General features: G+C 36.2%; 1 protein-coding gene across 1 annotated transcript; it reads left to right on the top strand.

The window, feature by feature from the left end:
* The first annotated feature begins 453 nt into the window (after positions 1-453).
* On the top strand, positions 454-20,025 carry ZRSR2 (zinc finger CCCH-type, RNA binding motif and serine/arginine rich 2). Its single transcript, XM_088144909.1, has 11 exons — positions 454-585; positions 2,966-3,045; positions 4,711-4,783; positions 5,281-5,389; positions 6,763-6,849; positions 10,411-10,449; positions 11,505-11,620; positions 14,219-14,432; positions 15,306-15,361; positions 15,810-15,919; positions 16,473-20,025. Exons 1-11 carry the CDS (start codon positions 530-532, stop codon positions 16,919-16,921), a joined length of 1,389 nt encoding a protein of 462 aa, XP_088001035.1. The 5' UTR covers positions 454-529; the 3' UTR covers positions 16,922-20,025.
* The last annotated feature ends 4 nt before the right edge of the window (positions 20,026-20,029 follow it).

Below are 20,029 nucleotides of genomic sequence, written 5' to 3'. Positions count from 1 at the left end.
ACAAAATGTTTTTTTTCTTCAATGCGCTCCGTTCCTTCCTTCTTTGTAGAGACTACAAATCCTTTTCTTTTTCTGGCAGCCAGCCGGTGCCGGGCAGACCCGAAAGCAAAGCAGGAGAGGGAAAGTACGTATGTTTAAAAATACTATCGGCAAAATTCTTGTGCCAGTGGGCCCCTGGGGTTTCTCCCTTGATTTCTATGGGCAATTCGAGGTCTCCAAATAAATGGTAAAGGTTGGCCCTTTCTTCAGTTGTAATTCTTTATCTAAAGGCTCGTGCTGTTATTCTGAGTTCTGAAAAGTGAAAACTCCTCTCACTCTCCTTTTGAATTTAGAGCGTAAGCGTCTGTAAGGAACCTGATGCCTACAAGTCTAGCATATCTATCTCTATGGTCCAGTCTCCTCCTCCAGTCCTCCATTCGCCTCGCCTTGTTCAGGACCTCGCCAGAATCATAAGGAACACCCTTAGGGGAAGAGAAATTGCGTCACGTCCGACGGTCTCTCGTCACGTGATGATTCTGGAAACCGTAACATGGCGGCGTCCGTATCCCCGGTGCGGCCGCCAGTTGAGGGGATGGTGAAACTGAGGTAAGAAGGGGCTATTTGAGTATCTTGGTTCAGTAGGTACATTGAGAGTGTCTTGGCGCGCTTTGTAGGTGGTGTCTAGAAGTAGCGTTTGTCAGCCCGAGCTCCCGGTTCTCACTTGTTGCACTTGGGTGGTGGGAGTAATCTTTCCTCTCTGAACGGGAAACTGAGGAGCTGGAAGTCCTGAATTCGGTGGCGGTTAACGGAGTAAGAATAATGAGGGTTATTTTGCAAGAGACAGATAGCAAACTCTAATGTCAAAGATCTCGTGAGAGATTCGGCAAGTGGCTCCCAAAGAATATAAATATAGTTTGGATAACCTGAACTTTGATAACGTGCAGCCTTCATGGGGAAAACTGCAAAACGGGCTGATGTCTTAATAATGTAAGGAAAAGGAGGTGTATGTGTGATAAATAGGTTATGACATCACTTAGAGACAGAGAGTAATAGATTAGAAATTAATAGTAAGCTCTCTGCATTTGTATTATTCAGTACTAATATGATTCTCTACAGAAATATGAAGGAGCAGCAGACTTAAAAATTTGGGACAGTATAGTGACTATTTTTGTAGAATGCTGCATCTCAGTTCCCACAATGGCTACAGTAGGATACTGTCCAGTCAGACATTTACAGTTGCCACAAGTCCCCCTTTTCCCCCCCAAAATGCAAATTTATTAAGCTAAAAAAAAAAGTACTAGTCTAAGTACTTAATTAAAACCCAAGCTGGAGGAGAGGTACTTCTCTGAAATACTCTGGGTCTCCACAACTGGCTAGACTAATATAGAGCTTAGTAATTTATTGCTATCTCATGGAGGAGGATGAAAAAAACATGCACAACAAAACCACCACAACTTGCATACTTGTGTGAAATGTTGGGATGCAAGTTATGGAAGGGTTGTGACATTACCATGTGCACATCATCATTTTTCCATCATTGTGTCTGGCTGAGACTCCTCTGGGTTAAGTGCATTCTGGCAAAACATCCATTAACCTAGTGGGTTGTGTGACCTAGGCCATAAGGCTAAGCCATAATATGGTTTACTTGTTTGAATGTACATGTGTGGACCTAGCTACTACCTTTCTCCTCTTCTCAGATGTCATTTCTAGATTTAATTACTCATAAACATTTTCGGCCTGATCAATATAGAGCTATATGATGCTTTTTCTGCAGTCCTATTCTTGATTGGGCAATCTATACCTGCGGTTTTCACTTGAAAATGGAGAGCTCAATCATTGAATAGGGACTCTTGTTGGAATGCAAGTTTATACTGGGGATGAATAGGAAGGGTTTGATCTGAATGAGGATCCTAGTGGCAGGACTAAATTTCTTATGTTCCTACCTCACCCTATGATCAGATGGTCTTATCTAAGTAGGCCCTTTTTGTGTAAATTTTGCATTGCAGAAGTAGATGATATTAGTTTCAAGCCCCCCCCCCTTTCCTAATATAAATTCTAAGTGAACTGTCAGATCTAGTTTGAAATAGCAGCTAAGAGGAAGGGATTACACCCATTTTTCCCCTGCTCCCAATTTATATCCGAATTCAGGACAGGCCTTCAGTGCTGGCAGCTGAGTAAAAAAACAGCACAGGTATATGCAGACTATATTCTTCTGTTCCCAGAAGAATCTGAAAAAAAGAATTTGTGCCGGAGCTGGCAGCCAGCTTTGTAAACTAGGAAAAAAAAAACCCAAAAAAACCCAAGTTCAGAGAATCTTATCTAAGTACCAGTAGATTCTGTATAGTCCCTCTGGGCCCTAGTGGAGGTCCCAGTTCTAGTATGTAACTGCAAATGTATGTTTTAATAGAGAACATTAGTTAAGCATTTATGGGGGAAAGATGGTAGTATGTATGTATGTTTGATTTGGAATTACAGAAGTGGCATTTGTCCCAAATCTTTTTTTTATTCCCAGAAGAAGGTAATGGAAAACTAGCTTGATGATGTTGTCAAGAAAATGTACATGGAATGTGTTTATGAAATCACCAGGTGTTAAGCTTGATTGAAGAGGCCTTATATTCTTGTCCCTTACTACTTTAACTTGTTGTATTCTGTATAGTTCCACAATAGATTAGTTCTAGATTGAAATCATACGTCTACATTCTTTTATTTTTGTTGGGTGTTTTAATATTTGACAATTTTAGTAATTGAAAATGGAATGCATTTGCCAGAAGTAAACTCCACAATAGTCAAGTTTTATTTCTGAGATGATATTCATCAGAATCCACAGAAATTCCACAGAGTTCAATAGAATTAATTCCTAGTAATAGATGTAGAATTACAACCTAATCTGTTTAAATCTGTATATTTAAGATCTGAGAATCTTAGTATTTGACCTGCTTTAGCAATTATCAGTTATCGAAAATAAAACAAATTATTTAATCTTCAGTCACAAAAGATACAGAGCACTTTTGAAGAAAGAGAAGCGGAAGAAAAGGAGACAAGCTCTAGCAAGACTGAGAGATTCAGGTAAAAGAAAATGTATTCTGATATGAATAATTATTTATATTGCATTTTAATGAATTTTATCTTTGTTGTAAACTGTTTCAACCGTTTCATTGAGATGGGCAGTGGCAAATTTAATAAATAAATAAATACAGATTTTTATTTCTGATTGTGAGCTGTGTTCTAGTGATCAGAGAGTTGTCATTTTCCACCATTTAGAAAAGGAAGGAAGGAAGGAAGGAAGGAAGGAAGGAAGGAAGGAAGGAAGGAAGGAAGGAAGGAAGGAAGGAAGGAAGGAAGGAAGGAAGGAAGGAAGGAAGGAAGGAAGGAAAGGAAGGAAGGAAGGAAGGAAGGAAGGAAGGAAGGAAGGAAGGAAGGAAGGAAGGATGGATGGATTGCAGATACCTTAGAGATTACAAAAAATTATGTAGGTAGTTTCTTAGTAATCATATGCATTTGATTAAACAGTAAAACAGGTTAATTATTAAAAGTTTGAGTTCTTATGTGCAAGATAGTCCATGGACAAAATGGAAATGTCAGCAGACTTGAGGAAACCTCAAGTGTTTCTTGGGGGAAAGGACTATTTGGAATATCTCTAGAGTATTTGTCTGGAAAGCTATGCCCTAAAACAGTAACTTTCCCTTTGATAACACTTTTAGATACTGTTATAAAATTAAATATTAATCTACATTGCTTTCATTTTGATGAAGTGACTATATTGTTTAGGTAAGTCCTTGGCCCTCCAGTGAAGTTTGGAAGTCTAGGTTGCATCACTGACCACAAAAACATAGAATTGAATTAGGTCATTTAGGCTATTCAGACCAATCCCCTACTTAAGACCTATTTATTTATACTAACAGTATTTCCATACTACAGACTCTGGGCAGTGTACAACAAAAGGACCCTAGAACCCGTAATCCACATTAAAACAACACTGTTACTAGATGGTTCTCCACAACTACTTACTATGGTCAAAGGCCCATTGAAGAGGCTATTTTCAGGGCCTTCTGAAATAAGAAAAGGATAGAAGCTATGTGTACCTCTGGGGTCAGTATATTGCACGGTTAGGGAACTATTACAGAGAAGGCCTGGTTGATACACCTCTTACTTAGTAGATCCACTGTAGATAGCAGTGAGGAGCAGGCAGGTAGAATCATGCCTGGCAAGGCAGTACCTGATGTAATCCAGTAGTATGCCATACAGGACTTTATAGATCATAGCCAGCACTTTGAATTGGGTCCGTAAGCTTATTGAAAACCAGTATAGCAATCTTAAGGTGAATGTGACTTTACCGTAGTTAGGTTCCCCAACTAGCCATCTGGCTGTTGCATTTTAATCCCTCATAGAGCACATTGTTGTAAATTAATTTAAAGCATCTCCAGCAAATAAATCTCCACCTTCTGCTAGACATAGGGGAGCCTACCACCTTTCTTGATAATTGGTTGTACTATCAGAAATTTTAAGTTGTTGTAACATTCAAGCAGAACTGACTTCCTATAACTGAAATGGACTAATACTACAATGACTGCTTTCATTGTCTTGGCCTAGTTTGAAAATATAATGCATGATTATTTCAAATCTATTGTGTTTGCAGATGTCTGTTTAGGTTATTTAGATGGAGTGCAATGATATGCCTCCTAACCAAAGATGAGCAATCAAAATTATGTACCTAATTTCTTTCCTTTTTAGAAAACACAAATAAAGATGAACCAACTTATGAAGAAGATCTGAATGAAGAAGAGCAACAACTTGAAGCTGAAAGGTGAATAAACAAATTTAACCTATAACAGGCAGCTCAAATTTCTGCATGTTTACTTAGTATTAAATCCATTAACATTCATTCTAGGCATATACCTTGGAAGACTGAAGTACATAAATAGCAAAGTGTAAACAATTTAATACATGTAGAATATTCTCTTATTTTTCCTATCATTTAATTCATTACTCTATAATTGTTACTGTATAAGCTGCTGAACCTGTCTTCTGACAGTCTAGCTTTATATATAATTTTTTATGTATCAAATGTATCACTCACACACACACACATCTTCTTAGACTTATTCACATCTACTCGGAGATATGCCTCATGGGTTCAGTGGAATTTACCCCCAGATCAGGATGTATAGGACTGCAAACTCACTGTTCTTGACATGTTAATTTTCCACAGTTAATTTAAAGAAGGAATAGCAAATATAATTGTTAAAAATGAAATAAAATATTTAGTTCGTTGATTCACTGTTAATCTGTTTATATTTGAAGGCAAAGGCTTCATGAAGAGTGGTTGCTAAGAGAAGAAAAGGCTCAAGAAGCTTTCAAGATCAGGAAGGAAAGGGAAGAGGCAGCCAGAAAACGTCAAGAAGAAGAAGAGGTATAGTATATCCTTTGAAGCAGTGAAATGGACTTCTAGAGCTAACGTTTGTGTTATAAAACATCATTGATGCCTTTACTTCAAAAAAAAGAGAGCAACACTCCATTTGGCCATGAACTAATGTTGAAAATGCAGCATTATATAAGGAAGAGCTGCTAAATGAATCAACAGAGGGAGCAATTCTGATGTTACTTGTGACTTACGTTGCTTATAGACATAAATTAGGTATGGTTGATTACAATGAAATATGGTCACTCTTTATTGAAGCTGTTTTGTAAAACTATAGTTATATTTCTGAGAAGCCCTTGAATGTATTATTCTGTTATTGTTGTTGCACTGCTTTCTCTTCAATATTTCTTCTTCTTTTCTTCTCTTAAATAAATGAAGCAAAATATATTGCTGGGTATTGTAAAAATTGTAAGAATTCCCATGCAATCAAAGAAAAATAGCATGATAGCAAATCTGACAGATAGAAAAATAAAGAAGAAATGGAGACCAACCAGGGGTCAAGTACTCTGTTACTCTGGGTGGGAAGGAAAACAAAATGTAAGAGTGTTTGACATTTTTTCCTATATAGGGCTGCTTCTTGCATCATTGTAGTTGCTGAAAGTCTTTGGTTAGGGCTTCCCTTTTCTTTTTTTACCCCTTATAAATCCTACTTATTTATAGCTCTTGGATTTCTTGTGTGCTGGCCTATGTGGCTCATCCTTGCCTGTGGGGTGAAGCCTGACAGTTAATTTAAACAGGGTTCCTCGACCTTGGCGACTTGAAGATGTGTGGACTTCAACTCCCAGAATGCTGGCTGGGGAATTCTGGGAGTTGAAGTCCATACATCTTCAAGTCACTAAGGTGGAAGAACCCTGATTTAAGCAACTTCTGTGAACTACTTAGGCCAGCTCACAAGAAATCCAAGAACTTCAGATAATTAAGATTTACTGAAGAAAGTAGGAATCTGGAATCAAAGAATATCAGCTACTCCTATAGCTGAAGATTAAGCCCTTGAAACAGGGTTCAAATTCTCTTCATTTTGTTATCCTTTCTGCTGCATATAATATATTGCTCCGCTCCCATATTTGGGTGGACTGTCTTATCTCCATTGGGCCTTCATTTTTGCAACTGTCAGATTTGCTATTGTGTTGTTTTTCTCTAGCTGTGTGAGGAAATCAACTCACAAAATTTACTCACATTGAAATTTGTGGAAAAAAGGCAAATAAATTTGAATTGATTCACCAATTAAAAACCAGACACCTAATTAAATAAGTAATCAATCATCACCTTTAATAAATTAAATACAATGCAACAATATCTGTAAACATTAATTTGAAATGAATTTTCTAGATGAATAAATAGTTTATGTTCTTTTTTTTTTTTAGCAAAAAATAAAAGAAGAATGGCAAAAACAGCAAAAGAAAGAACAAGAGGAGGAAGAGCGAAAACAACAAATGAAGAGAGAAAGAGAGGTGATTCCTGCTCTAGGAGGATAAATCCAATGCATATCCTCTCATAGTACTCATGTAATAACAGAGTCCTAAGTGACTTCAGTGAGGTACCAGATTTTTAAGCAGAGATTTGAGTTGGAATTCCTGGGTGGTAGTGTTTTGAAGGGAGATAAGGGCGGGAAAAAGCCAAGGATGCCAGTAGTGGCAGCCAGAGGAGAGAGGGAAGAGCAGGAAAGGGCGATTGGGAGGCAGGTGGGCCAGTGGAATGTGCTCTGTGGCACAGCAGTGACAGCTGTTGAAAAGTAGAAGCAGGAAAGTACAGGTAATGTTGGTGGTTGGATAGGTCATTGGGGGGAAAAAGGGGGCAGTGTGCACTGCCGATTCCATAAAATCTCTCCAGGTTCCCTGGGGTTTTGTTTTGGGTAGTTTTGGCCAACAAAAATCTTCTAAGCTTTGTTTCAGCCAAACTGCAGCTCTACAGAATGGTTTGGCAGAGCTTTCTGAATGCAGTGTGTTTCTTTTGGGTTCAAAACAAAGCATGTTTTCAGTTTTATGCACATGCGTATTTTCAGTGACTCTGGCTTACTAATTCTAAATTAAATCATATTATGTAAGCTATTAAACTAATACTTCTAAGTGTAAAGGGACTGGCTTGCACTATAAATATTGTTTCAGCCTTAAAAATGAAAGGCAGGAAATAGCTACTTATATTGCTTAATTAATTGTCCTGCCTATCTTTGAGCAGTTTTTACAGTTCTTACGTATCTTTCTTTGTGTAAAATTGGAAAGAAAATAGAATAATGACCCAACTTTTCCCTTAAGACTTCTCAGATATTTAGTATCCTTTTTATATATTTGCCTCATCTTGCTACAGCTGGCAATTATAAATTTTCCGAGACAGAAAGAATGAAGAATCACAAATTTGCAGTAGCTCATACTCTTGGTCAGTGGTTGTGACCAAGCTACCATCTCTATTCCTGTAGTGGCAGATGAAAAAAATCCATGGGTTTTGGTTCAATAGGTCTAGAATAAGCAGATAGGCCTCTTGCTATGAGGATGTAGATGCAATAAAATTATTCTTATATGTGACTTATGTAAACTTTATTTAAAGGTGTAGCAAATAAAGTTCAGTCTTGTTTCAAGTTCTTAACATGGAATTATACTGCTGCGATTCCTTAACTATTTTTTTCACTTAAAGATGTTGCAGTCATCTTTACCTGATTTATTCATCAAGACGTATCTTTTTCTATAGCTTGTTAAGTGGGGGAAAAACATATTACACGACTTTAGTTTTTATAGGTTAATTATTTGATTATCTTGTTCAGCTTCTAGGGAAATTATTATGATCTTGTTTGCCTCTGAATTTTATGACTGCGTCTTAACCCTCCATTCTCCCAAGCAAATCTCTTAACTTGGCTAATCTCATACTGTTCTACTTGCAGTAAAAGAATACACTTTATAGGATCTTTGAAAGTAAAAATTAATATGTCAGTTGCTCATTTCCTTGGCAAAAAGATGATATTTGTCATTTTATATTGATGTTTGAAACACAAAGAGAGGAGCTTGGGTCAGAGAAATAATTCAAGAAACTTTGACAAAGACTAGAAAGCATTAATTTAAACTAGTGAAATGGGGTGGCCTAGGAAAGTTTTATGTATTTTTTAAAAATACTGGTGATATTTTATTCACTGTTTCCTAAGTCAAAAAGGTAGTATGTATGCATCGATTATAAGCAGATTACATAAAAAACATTGTAGACTAAATGCTTTCTAATTATGGTTTTAGTTACTGTGGTTGGGAACTAAAACGGAAGCTGAGAGCTTCAAAGGAGGTTAAGACAGAAAGAAAAAGTTCTAGATCAGAAGACTCAGTGTGATACCTGGATACATCATGGAAATCTCCTTTGATGCCTCTCAGGGTCTTTGTTTCACCTAGTTTTTACATTTGAAAAGGCATTTTAATTTTTTAAAAAGAGAGAGAAGTGTGATGCTACAAAGCAACACATCAGCCTCCAGCATCATTTTAATTCCAAGAAAAGCCCTGGATCCCAAATAAGTCCCCTAAGCTTTCTTAGAAAATAAAAGCGATGGGTGGCTGCACCTAGTGCTGTTTCAAAGTGTGACCGCAAAAGGTAAGAAGTGCTGGAGGGTGTGGTAGATAGTTTCCTTTGTAATAGCTTATGTCCCCCATGACAGCTATTTTGTGAATTAGCAACATTTCCAGGTGGTCATTTTGCATGAACACCCACAACATATTCCAAAAATGCGCACAAGCCCTAAAAGGTTAGACCTACTGACATTATATAAAAACCAAGCTGGAATAAATAAACCAGATATTAATGTGCACAAGAAATGGACTCAGTATGAATATCATCACTGAGGAACCATGTGTAATTTGAATAACCATTTGAGTATCATCGGTTGCAACTCACATGCAACCGATGTATCATCGGTTATACAGTGGAAAATCAGAAGCTGTTGACTAATTCTTAATTACCCTTAAAGGGTTTTTTTTTTTACACGCTGAACCATTTTTGGTATACTGGTACCCAACTTTATTCTGGAATTCTGAGCTTTGCTATACAGACATTAAAGACATTATTATTTGCTCAGTTAGAAGTGCCAGCATCAGTGCAGTTGAGCATATTTGACCTTATAGATACCATTGAGAAAGTTATGCTTAAATCAGTGTTTCTAGTACACAATTGATTGCAGAATTTCTGGTACAATTATAAGATACTTGTCCCCCATGATATACGTTAGAAGGGGAACCTGTCTCATCGAAATTACATTGGGTTACCCGTCCCACCTGGTCCAGCAGAAAGGGCATGTTGCAGATCCCATTGGCTAGAGAATTTTGACTGGCAGGGTCTAGGAGAGCCTTTTCTGCCATCACCCCCACCCTGTGGAATATCTTACCCCCCGAAGTGAGGTTAGCGCCCCCCCATTCTGGCCTTCCAGAAGAGCATTAAGACCTGGCTCTGCCAACTAGCTTGGGGATCCAGTGGGGGCTCCCTGCACTGGGGGTGGCTGGTACTTGAAGATGCTCTTTCTATCTTTTAACTTTGTTTTGTTGTTTTTAAACTGTTTTTATGCTTCTTATTTGTGAACCACTTAGAATCACTTACATAATGAGATGGGTGGCATATAAATTTGATTTATAAATAAATAAATTCAAAAGATCTATGCCCATTACAAAGAATTTATAATGTGTTTAACTCACTTGCAGAATTACACTGCCGTGTTTACACCATCTTGCAAAACTAAACAGTCGGAATATCTTCTATATTCATTTATGACTTTTTTTTTTGGTCTGTTTTAATTGTTGACAAGGGGAATACTATTATTGGGGAGTGGTAGGGAGTTGATGTGGAGGAAATTATTTAAAATATAACTTAAATGCTTTGTATATTGTGTGAGTGTGTGTGTGTGCATGAATATACTACTGTAGAATAATATATAAGCCTTCTCTCAGTTGAACTAAACAAAGCAATACTTAAAACTGAACATTTTGATCTTAACTAAACAAATCAGATGTCAGCATTCAAAGTTTTTACTAGTTCTGTATTTGCACCATTTATAGGAGGCTGTGCAGAAGATGTTGGACCAGGCTGAAAGTCAGGTATGTTTAGAGCAGGGACATGGAACTTTTTGGCTAATGAAAGATATGGTTTTTAATTAATAATTTGGGTAGGTAAAGGACCACTGTAAATGCAGTGATAACATCAAATGGGTGGGGCTAGTATTTGTGTGGTGCATTTTTGTGAGATAATAGAGTTATTGGGTTTTTATTTTTTGTTTTATGTTTTGGTGTGTTAACCTAATTTTAACAGTAGACCTCGAAAGCTTTCCTTTTGTGGAAAGTCATACCTCTTTTTCATGATGTTTTGTTACTGAAATTTAGCAGCTTAATTCTGGATACTGGGAGAAGGCACTGGGGACTGTATGCAGGTTGCCCAGTCCAGCTTTAGAGATATATAAAATGAAACAGTGATACAAATTTAATTGTGCTTTGTATCAGGTTTTCATATTGCTGCCTAGTGGTTATTTTAATACAACATACCTTTCATAAATCATAAGAGATGTATATATTTGGAACAGTGCACATAGTAGTTGAAATGCTTGTGAACGCATGAAAATATTTTTAGTGGAGCTTTTAAATATGTCAGCATAAATGGGAAAGGAGCAAGAAAAAATTAATTACATATTACATAATTCGGAGGGGAACATTTTGGGCAGTTTTATTTTGATCTAAAGACATATGTAAATGAGTGATGTTATTAAATTCATCACAAAGTGATGCACCTTTTATTAGGAAATTATGCCTCTTTGAATCTTATATAACATTAGGTCAGTATTTCTCAACCTTGGCAACTTTAAGATGTGTGGACTTCAACTCCTAGAATTCCCCAGTCAGCATGGCTGGCTGGAGAATTCTGGGAGTTGAAGTCCACACATCTTAAAGTTGCCAACATCAAGAAACACTCCATTAGACTACTGTTATTTAAAACTGAGTTGACTGTAATGAAATTACAGTGATAAAATTTTATTCCCCCTCTATTTCTTAATGATGTTTTTATATACAATCTGATTAATTAGGTTAATTTAATTATCAGAATGCATTTATTAACTTTATTGGGTTTCTCTTATTCCTATATTTAAAAAAAAAAAAAACAGCTAGAAAATGGAACTGCTTGGCATAACCCTGAGCCCCCAGAGAATATCGGCACCGAGAAGGACCGTGCCAATTGCCCTTTCTATATTAAAACTGGAGCTTGCAGATTCGGAGATAGGTAATTCAGTTCCGATTGAATCGTTGAAGTAACTAGAAATTGATTTTTCTACAGTGTTAAGTAATTATTTAAGCATGTTGGCTTATATCCTAAGGATGAGATTCCTTCTGCGCAACATCTTCCCTCTTGAGATGAACGCTCGCCAACTTTATTCTAATTTAGGCACACATGGAATCATTTTTATTCATCCTGGCCTGTGACATACTGTGTTTCATTGTTTTCTTCAGGAATATTGGTTGTGTGATTCTTGCTTTGCTATATGTCCATTTTTAGAAAAATGTTCTATTTTCAATTACAGTAACATTTTGACACTACATTTGATGGTGCATAGAATGACAGCTATAGCAGTGTTTTTAATAGTTAATCAGCAAGCTTCTTCACCTGGAAAAGAGTCTAATTTCTTCTCTCACCTTTCGTGGCCATTTCCAGATTAGCTTTTAACTTCTGGAGGCACTAGGGAGACCGTGATTTTGTTGACATGCACGTCACTGAATGGACAGTTCTGCTCAAGAAAGGGTCCATTCTGTATGTGAAATTCTTTTGTAATCAGAAATATAGGGAATAAGTTATTGTTGCCGTGTAGTTTATATGAACGTTGCCATGATTTACTTCTATTATGTAGCAAGCTTTTTGTCAGGTTCAGCACAAGAATCACACGAGAGTGTCCAGAAATCAGCTCAGCTTCTTTATTAGCTTGTACCTAATAGACAGAATCTCGCCAGACTAACTCTAATTCCCCAATGAGAGCAATATAACCATAGTTATAGGGAAAGGCCAGTTTCTTCCTCCTTACTTTCACACAGTCTAGCTGGGGGTCAAGGAGATGCTTGGAATGTCACTCCCCCTCCTTGTAACCTTGAAGCTCTCTTCCAGAATCCTCCCCGCTCATGCCTTCCATCACACTTTTAAAGTTTTTTCCCACTGCGTAAGAAGTCCTCAAACATTAGGAAGGAGAAAGAATTGGCTCAGTTGGAATAGGGATATTCATGATATACAACTAGAACATTTTTTAAAAAAAATTAAATTTATTAAAGCTCAGTACAGTTGTCTGAGAAAGTGATTAGAGGTTTGGATCCCAGTTAGGTGATTTGAGGAAGATAAAAGTCAGATCCTTTCAGAGCTTAAATCTTCAGTTTGTGTTCAAATCTAAAACTTGATTCAAAACCCCAAAGCGCCATACTTCCCAATTAATTATAACTGGTAAACATGAAATTGTTTTTTCTTTGTGACACATTGTATTTATGAAATCAGTTTTTAACCTGCTGACCATTGAAAGTAACCTTATGAGGGGTGACTCATACCAATTTGAAGTCAAAACATTTTTTTTTTTTCCTGTTAAAGAGAACTGCAAATAACATTTTTTATTTATTGGCAGAATTGGAAATAATTTTCATCCATAGTTGCCTCACCTGAAAAGTATAATCAGATCAAGTTTCAGTTGATTAGTTTCAAGAGTTTTATATTGTTATACAGCAACAACCAATTCAAGTTTTAGTGTTTTGCTTAATGAAAAATGCTCCCAGAGCAGATAAATTGTGAATAAGTAGCTCTGTTTTGCAGGAAAGTTTTTTATTTAATAAATTCCTTTTAATATCATAATCTATAATGTTTCTAATTTTCTTTATTTTTTTCTCTCTGGATACTTTAAGGAAAAGGCTTCAGTGCTAGGTCCCTAGGCTAATAAACTAATTCTCATGCAAAATCTGTGGCAACATCTGTTTGAGACCTCTGCCATGAGTGTGGCAGGTGACCTCAGCCTCAGGCCACACTTCAGGAAAATACAGGCCAGTCACCATACTTGAATGGTTCTAAGTGTGAAAGAAAATGTATTTCCAGTTTCAGATACAATCATCTACATTCTGTTCTTTCTTTTATTTCTTTGTGTCACACATGAACACTATAACAGAAAATTATTCCTGTGAATGTTTGTTCTGAAACTTATCCAGCTCTGCTCTCATTCTTTCTCTCCTCTGACTGAAGACAAGAGCCAGAGTATTGCATAAATTAAAAGGAATTGACCCATTCATTATTAGGTGACATTTTTAGTAGTGAGGTGCATATACCCAAATGCAGTGTAGGACACTCTTTATAGATGAAAATAAATCCTATATCAGTGAAAGGAAAAGTATCATATTATTTAAATGAATACATTTGAAATTTACATCTTTTGACTGGCCACTCTCTCATCACAAGCTCGCATTCTTGAAGAATGGGCAGAATACAAGAAAAATAAATAGATAACTAATCTAGGTGGCAATTCAGATAAATGAAAAATAGTTTCTAAACTGATTTCTTATCTCCATTCCCTATTACAAGTGAAAAAAGATTCTACTTGTCTCTTGAGGCTTCTGTGCATGCTATAGGAATTAGGGGGAAAATTGAGGTTTCAAATAATTGGTGGGTTACTTAAATCAATGTGTGGGATTCTATAGATTTGTATTTAATAATCCAAAATTAAAAAGTCAGTTGCTCTAAGAACTGTTTTAAAGTAAGTGATAGATATTGCTAAAACTGCTTAATGTTCCTAGTAAAACATATAATACATGATTACAGTTTTAGTAGTTTCAGAATGAAATGTCCTTTTCTTTTTAATTATAGGTGTTCTCGGAAACATAATTATCCAAGCTCTAGTCAAACACTTCTTATCAGGGGAATGTTTGTTACTTTTGGGATGGAGCAGTGTAAGAGAGATGACTATGACACAGATGCAAGCCTGGAATACAGCGAGGAGGAAATTTATCAGCAGTTCCTAGATTTCTATGAAGATGTACTTCCTGAATTCAAAAATGTGGGGAAGGTTATTCAGTTCAAGGTATGATATGCTACTGTGATTGCTATTTCCTGCATGCCTTAATAATTATGTATTTATAAACTGAGAAATTGTGAAAAATGTAGGACCCTCAGTCTTGTGTGAAAGAAGTAGGGAGGCAGAATAAGCTGTTGTGTTGGCTGTAGATGAATCTATGTGTTTTTTCTTGCTGAGCAAAATCCCTGACATGAAGTGGTGCCCGTAAGCCAAAGGGCAGAAAAAAATCTCATGATGAGCATGTGATCAGTTTATAGGTGGAAAACACACAACGAAGCACTTTTTCTCCCTCTCTTTCTGCCCTTCACCTGTAGCCCTAGCATGTTAGTTTCCTTAAAGTCTTCTTTGATCCCTTTCTTTCTCATTGTGAGGTTGGTGTAATTTGGTCTCATAAGGAACATTTATACTCTGACTCTATCCCAGCAAGCTAGAGTTCCAGTTTATCTTAGGTTAGGAAGATTTAGCTGAATACCAAAATGTCTCTTGTTGAACTCCGAAGAGTGGAGCAAAAGGCCACTGTTAACAGTGAAGTAGATGTGGAGATGTGGTTTTGAATTTCACAGGCCTCCTGTCTACCTATGAAAACAGTTGTTTGCTTAGTAAGATAAACTAAAAGCAATCACACAACCAGCTTGGACTTCTTTGAATAGGACAGTTAAATTAATGCTTTGCATGGTATAGTGTACTTTGTAAACATGTATTATTGTGCAGTCCTACGTCTGACAATTGAGAACTAAGCCCTGATTGAAATAGGTCTAATTCCTAATTCAGTGTGCATAATATGAACACAAAGAAACTGCATTTCCAAAATTAAGGGAAATGCTATGTAGATACATTTTTTCCAGATGTTGCTTGAATGAAGTTTTATCGTTTACATAGGTGAGCTGTAACTTTGAACCTCATCTTCGAGGAAACGTCTATGTTCAATATCAGTCGTAAGTATTTAACAATACAGAGTTTTCTGGATGTTAAACTTAATGAAGATCCTACAAAAAGTTTTAAGGCAAAGGGCTACTGGGTTGTGACTGAGGGAGGTGTATTTCAGTAGGTCAGTGGTCCTTGTCGAGCATTAATCTCCTACACCACTGCCCTGTTTTGTACAAGATCTGCAGTGGGCTACATGAATGGGAGTAGATCCTTCACAAAACCACAGGAATCATTCTTTTTCAGGATTTCTATCACACAAAGGGTTTCAATCATATTCAGAGCCTTCCTGTTAAACATTAGAAGGTTAAGATAATTCGGGTCCCATCCACTTTACCTGTACAGGACTAGGGTTTCCCATAAAGATGTCAAAGCGTTTTTTGTTTTGCAGTATTCCTTGTTTTAATGCCACTAGTTGCTTGACATTCTAGCAATATATTCTCAATTTGATTTTTAAAGAGAGCAAGAATGTCAGGAGGCTCTTACTTTATTCAATGGTCGGTGGTATGCAGGGCGGCAGCTGCAGTGTGAGTTTTGTCCAGTAACAAGGTGGAAAACAGCTATTTGTGGTAAGTCAGTGAAATTTTTGGTGATTACATTTCTGCCTATGTGGGGTTTTTTTCCATAGTTTTGCAGTGGTTCTGCCTAAAAATCAACATTTCTAAACTGAGTAAGAAGTGTTCAGATCATGAAATACAACTTTCAATTCTGCTTCTGTGCGACTTAGCTTTCCATCCAGCAGATTGCTGAGGTCATGCCATGATCTTTCACTGTCTCTCTGTCTAAATTGGCAAGTTTCTGTAGGTCTGGTAACTTAATGTGACAAAAGGCAGCATGTTTAGCTACTGCTGTATTATGGAATACACTGGAGGAAGTATCTCTCATACATATACAGAATTATATATGGGATATTCTGGAAAAAGGTAATGTTTTTGAAAACAGTCTTGCCTAAATATTTCTGTTCACTAGCTGATTATCTGGATCGTGAACTAGGCACATAGAACTTTTTTAGATACCTGTAATTAGATACTTTGCAGACAAAAATAAGTCACAAGATGTATTGGGATGGAAACCTAATCTTGATTTCAAATTTAGTAACTATTAAAAAAAATCCCTTTTCAGGTTTGTTTGAAAGGCAGAAGTGTCCAAGAGGGAAGCATTGTAATTTTCTTCATGTATTCAAAAATCCGAATAATGAGTTCTGGGAAGCCAACAGAGATATTCACATTTCCACTGACTGGGCTAAAGAGGCAGGTAAAAACTCTGAAAGGAGAAATAGATCGGGGTACTATGAAGAACATTACAGCAGATCAAGGAGAAGGAACAGTCAAAGTCCAGATCGTTCATACAATAAAAGAAATGGAGAATCTGAAAGAAAAAAATCTCATCATAAGCATAAGAAAAGTCATCTTTCTGAGAAATCAGGCAGTCGTGGAAGGCAATGGTCACACAGTAAAAAGAAGAGAGGACGGAGTCGCAACAGGAGCATGACACGTAGCCGTAGTAGAAGTTCCTCTCTTTCAAGAAGTCGAGGCAGAAAGAGGTCCAGTAGCAAAGAAAGGAATAGCTGAATTTGCTGGAGAATGACTTTTAAGACTTGGATGTGTTTTGAAAAAGATTGCCTGTAGTCCTATTAGATCGGTTGTATATTGTTGTGCCCCAGAAATAAAGCTGTTATGCACTATCCTATCTAAAGTTTTGCAATAAATTATGAAAAAAAATTAAATACATTCCTGGGACTTGTTTAATTAACCTGCTGTGGAAAGCGGATGGTTTTTTTTTTTTAATTCTTTAGCTAAAATAAGCAGTATTGCATAATAAGTTAAAAACAACTGAAGTAACAAAATCTTTGGTTTATATTTTGTTTATAAGTAAGTACATTGAATAAGGCTAATGTACTCTCATTTTTTGTCCAAAATAACATTTTGAGTAGATATGTTTCCGTTTAGCATAGCCTACACACTACAAAAGAAACTAAGAAAAACAGTACTTCGTTATAATAGCCAGGCTTATTAGCATGCTTTCCTCATCCTGCTGCTTTCTAAATGTGATAGTATATCTGACTATGCTGGTTATGTGAGTTGTGAGTCAGACTGCTGTGGAGTATTAAGTTTGTGAAAAGCTTTCTTCTCTATGGCACAATTGCATAGGTTGATTAATAATCTGGAAGCCAAGAGCTCGCTCATATAACCTGTCACATAAAACACCATTTCTTTTTTGGCATATTAAATAGGCTCATTCAAACTGAGCTCAACTTATGCCTCCAACCTGGGAATTTCCTGGTGATCTCCCTTCCAAAAACCAACCCGATCCAACCCTGTTCAGCAATTTTGAGATTAGCCACATCAGCTTGGTGCTGCCACCTGCTGTGACTTTAACAGCAGATAGCAGGTGATGTAGATAGTGCATCTACTGTGTAAGAGCAGCCTCTTCCATGCACAGCTGCTGGTCTTGGACTTTTTCCTAGTTTGGCATGCTATTCAAGTTACTTGTCCTATCACAGTTTCTGCATGCTATGTGAATTACAGTCGGTGTCTGTCCACTTCACAGCTTTAATGTTTAATACAGCTGTGCAGCATTAGCAGCATGCTTCTCAAATCATTTCTGAAGCACTGTATTTTTAGTGTTTAACTACTTTAGCTTTTTTAAAACTTTTTTTTTAAATACCTTTTATGAATAACCAGAACCCCAAAATCTCAAATTCCTCTTTTCTTTAAGGAAGCAGACATGCAATTTGCCTCAGGTTTCCTTAAATTACATCCCATACAGTAATTTCACCTATAGTAAATAAGTACTACTACTTATTATTACAAAGCAACTAGTTTCATGTGTTGCAACGTTTTTCTAAATTTGTATACCTCAGTCTGTCATAGGGCTATAAAATTAGAAAGTGTTCTTTCAATGGACTTTGGTAGAAAATCAGAGTGTAGTAGCACTTTTTAAGACTTAACAAATGTTATTGTAAGGCATAGACTTTTCTGAGTTGCAGCCTGCTTCTCCCTACTTTTTTACTGACTGCTTCATCCCTATGCATTTAAAATTTTATCAATTAAGCTACTCCATTATCCGATGAAGTGAGCTGTAGCTCACAAAAGTTTGTAATAGATTTGTTAGTTTCAAAAGGTGCTACCAAATTCTGTTTGGCTACCGTAGACTAACCTGGCTCTCCTTCTACAATGAGTTGGCAATTTTGTACTTAAGTTTTCAGAAATTGGTATAGGTAAGATTAACATTACTTGCTTTCCAAGTATGTAAAGCTATATCATACATAGAGTACATATATTTATCATTGCATATGTACATCAATGAAGTGGCTACAGATTACTTCCATGCACTGGCATAACAGAAATGAGCTGATATTGAGTGTCCCCATTGCTAAGAAATTGACTGTTAACTTACTGCTACAATGATTTACATAATGTTTGAATAAAAGAAGGCAATATTGGTATCTTGGGCTATTTAATAAAGTGGCGTGCTGACAGAAACATTGAAAAAATTATTTCAGTATATCACGAGATGATTTTTAAAAATCCATTTGTAAGCGAACACATTAAGCATGGAATAAGCCCAAATTTAGTATTTATGAGTCAAACTCATAAAGTTTTTAGGAGTAGGGCTGGAATAAACTCACATTATTCTTGAAGTATAATTTGTATTGCAATCATTGCTTGAGGTTAAACTGGGCACATTTTTATCCTTTTTAAAATTTCACTTCTGTTTGGCTCCCAAATTCAGATAAAATTTACCTTCTGGGGTCTCACAATTTGGGAAGATTCTAACCCTTTGTAGCCATCCCCAAATTTTTAGAGGCAGTGTAATCTTCCACTAATTTAATGGAACTTTTTCATTCTGTATAGCATTCAGGTACATGGCTATAGATGTAGTCTAATTTTACAGTTATGTTTAACGCATGAGTTGTTCCTCTTGAAGACTTGGAAGCAAAGATGACTAATATTTGGAGTGACACCCTCATTAATAGCTCCATCTTAATATTCCAATCCAAAGTAGAAAAAATTGGTAAATGATATGTTTGAATGATTTATATGGCTCATAGAATCCATTTTGTTCTGTATAGATAATGTGAACATAGTTTTTTTCTTCAATATCCTTTTCTTCTTCAACATCTTTGTTGAAGAAATAGTCTCCTGTAAACCTTTTAAATCCATGGTTGTTTTTTTAATTTTATGTTTCCATTTAGATAACTACAGTTCTTAAAAATAATTTTATATTTACATATACATGCACCCTTGCCTTTTCGGGAAATATGTCTACATACTCCAAACAATCTCACAGTGTATTCCCCTCCCCCCAAAGAGAAAGAAAACAGGAATACAATTTTTTCAAAGAGAACAGAGTCACTCAAAACAATATAACTGATTTTGAACTGAGACACTGTTGGGTCCTGTAGTACTTTTAATTCTGAAGCAATGAGAATGTTCTAATGCATTTTGTATTCTAAAATATGTTTCTATAAAAACATAACTGTCTTCCTAAATTATTCATTGGATGTTTTTAAAGCCTGGACAATATAAACTTTAAAATGCCTGTTCTTTAAAAAAAATATGCATATTATTCTGATATACTTGCAGATAGATAATTCATTATAAGTATATTTAAGTATCCATATACACAAAGATTAAAACATAATTGTGTAAATTAATTTTCTCTAAGTTTTTGAA

Source organism: Python bivittatus, unplaced genomic scaffold (genome assembly GCF_059951505.1).
Source record: "Python bivittatus isolate LINGU-HERP-01145 unplaced genomic scaffold, Pbiv_v1 ctg000350_np1212, whole genome shotgun sequence".
Lineage (NCBI taxonomy): Eukaryota > Metazoa > Chordata > Lepidosauria > Squamata > Pythonidae > Python > Python bivittatus.
Note: the sequence above shows the minus strand (reverse complement) of the source record. Positions and strands in the feature narration are given on the sequence as shown.

Excerpts from the sequence above, each read along its gene's own strand:
- ZRSR2 (XM_088144909.1), top strand. The coding sequence starts at position 530 with ATGGCGGCGTCCGTATCCCCGGTGCGGCCGCCAGTTGAGGGGATGGTG. Across the intron at positions 586-2,965 it reads GAGGGGATGGTGAAACTGAG|TCACAAAAGATACAGAGCAC; the intron begins GTAAGAAGGGGC and ends TTTAATCTTCAG. Across the intron at positions 15,362-15,809 it reads GTCTATGTTCAATATCAGTC|AGAGCAAGAATGTCAGGAGG; the intron begins GTAAGTATTTAA and ends TGATTTTTAAAG.